At 48.3% G+C, this 5,876-nt stretch overlaps 1 protein-coding gene across 1 annotated transcript; it reads right to left on the bottom strand.

Moving 5' to 3' along the window:
- Positions 1-3,094: 3,094 nt before the first annotated feature.
- Positions 3,095-5,876, bottom strand: LOC120660391 (bifunctional protein FolD 1, mitochondrial-like). The gene is made up of 5 exons (XM_039938905.1): positions 5,550-5,876; positions 4,616-4,935; positions 4,142-4,378; positions 3,887-4,054; positions 3,095-3,438 (listed from the first exon to the last, which is right to left on the bottom strand). Exons 1-5 carry the CDS (start codon positions 5,806-5,808, stop codon positions 3,265-3,267), a joined length of 1,158 nt encoding a protein of 385 aa, XP_039794839.1. The 5' UTR covers positions 5,809-5,876; the 3' UTR covers positions 3,095-3,264.

Here is a 5,876-nt window from a genome sequence, read left to right as displayed (position 1 = left end):
TGCTGGCGGTAAGAGCGCGGAGGATGGCGGGAAATCAAACACGGAACAGGCAGCAAGTTGATGAAGAGGATTGTAAATTATTTGTAACGGATTTTGTGAGTGTCTAAAACGATGATTTCTGATGCTGAAATTGCATCAGTTTGCTGGTTTCGTATCACGATGATGATGGTAACAAGCGTGAAGAATTAAGTAGCATTATTGTATAATTACTCTGTGTCAAAATCTAAATTACGAGGGAGAGCAGGTTTGGAATACAACAAAATGTTACTCTAGTTAGGCTGTGTTTAGATCCAAAACTTTACACCAAAAAACATCACATTGAATGTTTGAACACATACATGGAGTATTAAATAAAATCTGGATGAATCAAATGAGCCTACATAATTTATGATTTGAAACAGTGATGTTATAGTAATCATCCGCTAATTGTGGACTAATCACGAATTAATTAGGCTCATTAGATTCGTCAATCAATTTACAACACATGCGTGCAAAAAAAATTATAAATAGATTTTATTAAATACTCCAAATTAACAAGATTCTTTTTCAAAAAAATTTTGGCAAAATGATCTAGATAGTGTCAAATTTATGCTATCTCGACTAGTTGAATCTCATTATAGTTTCAATTTTCGCTTAGGCTGTGGCTTGGTACGCGGCGCGAGGGGCTGCACGGCCTGGGGCCCAGGCTTGGGCGCAGGGCGTGCTGTAGCGACTGGCGGACGGCGCGGCGGCGGGCTTGCTTGGGGGCGGAGGTGGCGCCCCTTGCCGTGCCCTGCCCCGAGGCAGCAAGCCACCGGACCCGGGGAAGGAGACCTCTGGAGAGAGCCCGCCGGCGCGGGCGGCGCCCCGTGGTGGCGGGGCTCGTGGGGCTCCGGATCCGGGAGCCGCGGCGCCTAGGCGCGCGATCAAGGCAGCCCGGGCTTCTACCGGCGCCGGTGGGCGCGGCTGGCCGGCCTCGGCGGCGCGAGTGCGCGTGCTTCGGCTGGCCGATGCCCCGCGACGGCGATGTGTGGGCACGGAGAAGGTGCGCTGGCCTGGGGCTGCGCGGCCAGGGTGCACGCGCGAGCGGCGGGCGCAGAGGAGGTGCGCCGGTGGGGGCTGACCAGCTGTGCTCCAGCTGGGGTGGCTGGCTTGTGCAGTTTGCTCGCCGGTGGTGGTGAGGGGTCGAGATTTTGCGGCGGCGATGGCCTACGGCGACGACTGTGCTCCGACGAATGTGCAGTAGAGGTGGAACGGCAGTGGCTGGGCGGGTGGAGGAGCGGCGGCGACGCCGCCTAGCTGGGCTGCGATCCGGGAGTGCCCAGCTGTGGGCGTGCAGCATGGGAGGAGATACTCCGGGCGAAAGCCCTTACCGGTTTTCTGGACATGAGGGCGGCGCCCCAAGGCGTCGTTCCCTACTGGGGGCGTCATGTCGGAGCTCCAACCCTACTACACGGGTTTCTAGGTGAAAACCTGGACGAGTGTCGGCGGCGCCATCGGCGTCGTGCCCTTCTTGGAGGCGACACTTCTAGAGACCCATCTCAGCTCTGGACATTTCTGGTTCTTTAGTCATGGGCGGCTGCGGCTAGTGGTGGTAACCTCGCCGTTTGACAAGCTGAACGGGTGTTGTTGAGCCCATATGGTGGTGTTCGCGGCTATGGTGGCGGTTGAAGGTTGCCGCATAATTGTCGATTGCGGTTGCTTGCAGCGGACCGCGGCGGCTGGCGTTGCTTGGCAACCGTCAGTGCGGCGTGGGACTGCGTCGAAGGACGGCGCTAGCGGTATCGGCATCGTGGGACGACTTGGCTGGCAGCAGACTGCGGCGGGTTGTCTAGCTTGGCTGGGCTACCCGGTGCGGTACATCGTCGAAAGATGGCGCAAGCGACTTCTTCGACTTGCTGACATGGCACCGGAGACTATGTGCGCGGGTGAAGCAAGGAAGTGAGATCGACATGCAGCGATGACTCAACGGTTTGATGGAGATCCGGGGAGGCGGGGCAAGTTCGCCCACCACCCTGACGGCAACTTAAAAAACGGATCCGTGATGTGGAGACTGAGGTGGGCGTGGCGAGGTCCCCACGTGCGGTGTTTCCCCGAGGCGACGAGAGCAAGGTGGAGTCCAACGGCGGAAGTGGCGAGGCCCCCGCGCGTTGTGTTATCGCGGTGGCGACTGTGAGGCAGCCTGTGAGAGGTCTGGATTCGGTGGTTTCTTCCTATCAGGTGGTGTGTGGTGTTGCAGCGGCACTACGGCGGAGGGTTCCGCATAGCAGTGGCCTTCTCGGTGCGGTGCGGTCTGCTTCTTTTGGATCTCTGTCGACGCAGGTTGCGTTTGCAGGTTTCCACGATTACATGGGCGGAATGTTGGCGGTTGCCGTGTTCGACGAGGCGGTTGTCGGGGTCCGAGTCGATGCCCTAATCCGACTGGACAGAGCTGTCTTGTGGAGATGCATTCTGTGGCTTGTGTCGATGTCCCAATCCGATCGGCCGGTGTTGAGTTGTCGTTGGCGCGCGTTGATGTCCCAATCCAACCCGCCGTTTGTGTGTGTTTTTTTCCTTTTTTTTTGCCTAGTTATGGTCTCCCAGAAACATAACCTTGTATTTTTTTCTACTATATCAATAGAAACACACTCGTCGAGTGTTGTTCGTTTAAAAAAAATAGGAGAGGAATCATAGAATATGGAAGAGAGCAGGAGGAAAAGGATCAATAGAAAAGGTATATGCGTTGAGATGTCCTCCTTCCATGGCAAAGGACGTTTCAGTGTTTCATGGCACATGTCATCACAATAGCTGTGCACCCAAATTATCCAATGTTTCATGTAAAAAGGAATAAGTGATGCAGATCAGGATGTGTTTTGGCAGTATGATGTTTACTGCATTGCAAATGTACAATTCAAACACGGACTCTGTTGAAATGGAAGCGAGTGCCCATATTGATCTTTGACATATCATCTGATACTGAAATATGTTTTCTATTTGGTGGCTAAGCATTGTGCTTAATCATTTGATAATGCTAGATGAGGCATGAAAACCAATATGGTTGTCATGCCTGTTTCTGACCGAAGCAAAAATAAGAGGAACCTTGTCTTAAAGTTAATTTCTTGCTTTTGTTTATCGCTTTGTCTCCAGACAAAAATATATTTATTTAATGTACACTGCTAAGCATACAATATTTATTGAGAAAAATATGGTACATCCCAGCTCTCATACAAATAAAATAGAGAGCAAAAAAAGAAAAGACGACTAATTTACAAAGGGTAAGTGTGGCAAAAGTACAGTTCAGGGGGTTCAGTCACTTAGGCCATAAACCCGTCTAGCTGAATCAAGTGTGTTGCCAAGAAGCATCGCTATTGTCACTGGTCCAACTCCGCCAGGAACTGGAGTTATAGCAGAAGCCACCTTCACTGCTTCTTCAAAGCAGACATCACCAGTTAGGCGATAACCATAATCACTGGTAGGATCCTGAAAAATAAAAGAGGTCAGAATTCCCGTTGGCTAGATGCTATTACACGAAAAAAAGATTCAAAATCATGGCTCCAATTCGCTAAGTGCTGGTGAACTAGTGATGCTTACAGAAACTCTGTTTGCAGGTGACATTTTAAGTTTACAGTGGACAGCAAGGTTAACATGCAATGATTGAATGACAATGATTCGTGTTTTGCTAAAGGAGTAACTTCAACCCTGGACTACACATGTTCCTTTTACAAAAATAAAAATAGAAACATTAGATCATAACAGCATTTACTGCACTTTAGAAGCACACAACATGAGAATCATTTACACCAATAATTCAGATATCATTAACCAGAAAATAAACTGGTGACGATGGGCAAGTAATATTAGGCAACAACACAGAAAAAAAACATATCAACCTTATTGAGCGAAAGTACAGTAGAAAACTAGTCTTTACCTCGATTGGATTTGTCCCCACATCAATCACAACTGCACCTTGCTTTAACCAAGTTCCTCTTACAAGATTGGGCACTCCAGCAGCTGATATGACAATGTCAGATTCACGGGTAATCGCCTCTGGATTTGTTGTGAAGGCATGGATAACACTGACAGTGGCATGATGCCTCTGGAAAAAAAATAATGTCATATACTGTTCTCATATGGTAAAAAGTGCATAAAAATAATAGATGTGACTCAATTGTGAAAACTTAACCTGTAAAAGTAAGGAAGTGGGCAATCCAACAACTTTGCTTCTTCCGATCACAGTTACATGCTTTCCCATGAGTTCAATCCCAGATTGGAGCAACAACTCAATGCACGCCTTTGCAGCACAGGGCAAAAACAGAGGTTTTCGGCTTCTGAGAGCAAGATTTCCAACATTCAAGGGATGGAAACCATCAACATCCTTCTCTAGACTGATGGCACTCAAAATCCTTTCCTCATCCATATGCTGATTGATACAAATTAGCACAAATAATACAATGACCAACAATGTATTATGTTCAATATCAAGCATGGTGTAGCAATTCTTGTTGTAAATTAAGATGAACCTTGATCAGACAGATACATAAAATGGAAACTAATAGTTTTCTCTATCGGGTGCAAATGGAATTTTTCACGTGATATTAATATATGAAATAAACCAATAATCATGCCTTTTGAAAGCGGCAACAGAACAACATGTTACCTGTGGTAGAGGTAGCTGTACTAGGATGCCATGAACAGAAGGATCTTCATTAAATCTTGACACTGAATCCATCACTTCATCTTCTGTACAGTTTCCAGGCAACTTTGCCAGCAATGATTTAATTCCAACTTCCTCACAACCTTTTGTTTTGTATCGCACATAAGATTCAGAATCTCTTCTATCACCAACCAATACAACAGCTAGACCAGGCACATGTCCGACTGTACTTTTCATTTGACGGACTTCTTCAGCAATATTTAACCTTATGTCCTCTGCAATAGACTTGCCATCGATAATGGTTGCGGTGTAACCATAATCAGCTACAAAAGACAGAAATGATAGTTCAATGCATCAGATTTTTAGCATAAGATGCTGAATAAATAGATGACATCCACAAATTGGCCAAGAATCAAAGGTGTTGACTTGAGACTTCTATGCAGATGTATGCCAAACATATACTTACTGAGAGCAGCTACCAAGCAACAGGAGTAGTTCACTAAATCAATTTCCATTTTGCATCAATTAGAGCTTGAATTTCCCTCTGAACCTTCCACTTGTACTGGTGCTTAAACCAACACCCTACAAACTTCTAGTTCTATCTAGCACAGGAGCTACTAAAGAACCCCAACTCGCGTTTCATTTCATGTTGCATTTTCGTCCATCGACGCTACAACCGTTAGCAACAGGGTAGTTTTCTACACTGAGATACTATAGGATCTGAGCATTGATTTTGCATGAACAACAAGAACTGAGCTCATGCCACAAGCTAACTTGATGAATCACAAGCGTTAAGCTCCACCAACTTATATCCATTTAATTACACCAACATCTAGTGTAATTAAATAATCCCTTCTTTTGTAGAAAAGGTGGCACTCTCAACGCTCGCTTCCCCGCCTTCAACCCGAGATTTACCAAACCAATGATTCCCGCTCACCTCCGGCGTCCCGCGGAGGCGGCGCTCGCGCTGCAGCACGCGGTGGAGGGTCCCAGCTGTCGGGGAAATCCGGTCCAAGAAGGAGGCTGCTGCTGCTCCTCCGCCGCCGCCGGCGGCTCCCCGCCCCCGCCTTGTCCTCCTCTGCTGCCGCTGAAGAGTCGTGGAGCCCACGTGCCACCCTGTAGAGCAAGGAGGCTAGAAGGGAACGGTTGTGGCGTGTGGCGGCGGCGGCGAGCACGGCCACGACGGCGCCACCCATCTCCGTCGACGCGACACGCGGACCCGCCGCCGCTCCTGTCGGAAATGAGATTTTGGTAGACGTTTGGG

The sequence above is a fragment of the Panicum virgatum genome, chromosome 2N (assembly GCF_016808335.1).
Source record: "Panicum virgatum strain AP13 chromosome 2N, P.virgatum_v5, whole genome shotgun sequence".
Taxonomy (NCBI): Eukaryota; Viridiplantae; Streptophyta; class Magnoliopsida; order Poales; family Poaceae; genus Panicum; species Panicum virgatum.
The sequence above is the reverse complement of the archived record's forward strand: the minus strand, read 5'-3'. Positions and strand labels throughout refer to the sequence as shown.

Coding starts and splice junctions, on each gene's coding strand:
- LOC120660391 (XM_039938905.1), bottom strand. CDS start 5,808: ATGGGTGGCGCCGTCGTGGCCGTGCTCGCCGCCGCCGCCACACGCCAC. Junction 4,936..5,549: donor GCCTCCGCGGGACGCCGGAG/GTGAGCGGGAAT, acceptor TGTCTTTTGTAG/CTGATTATGGTTACACCGCA. Junction 3,439..3,886: donor TGGGGACAAATCCAATCGAG/GTAAAGACTAGT, acceptor TTTATTTTTCAG/GATCCTACCAGTGATTATGG.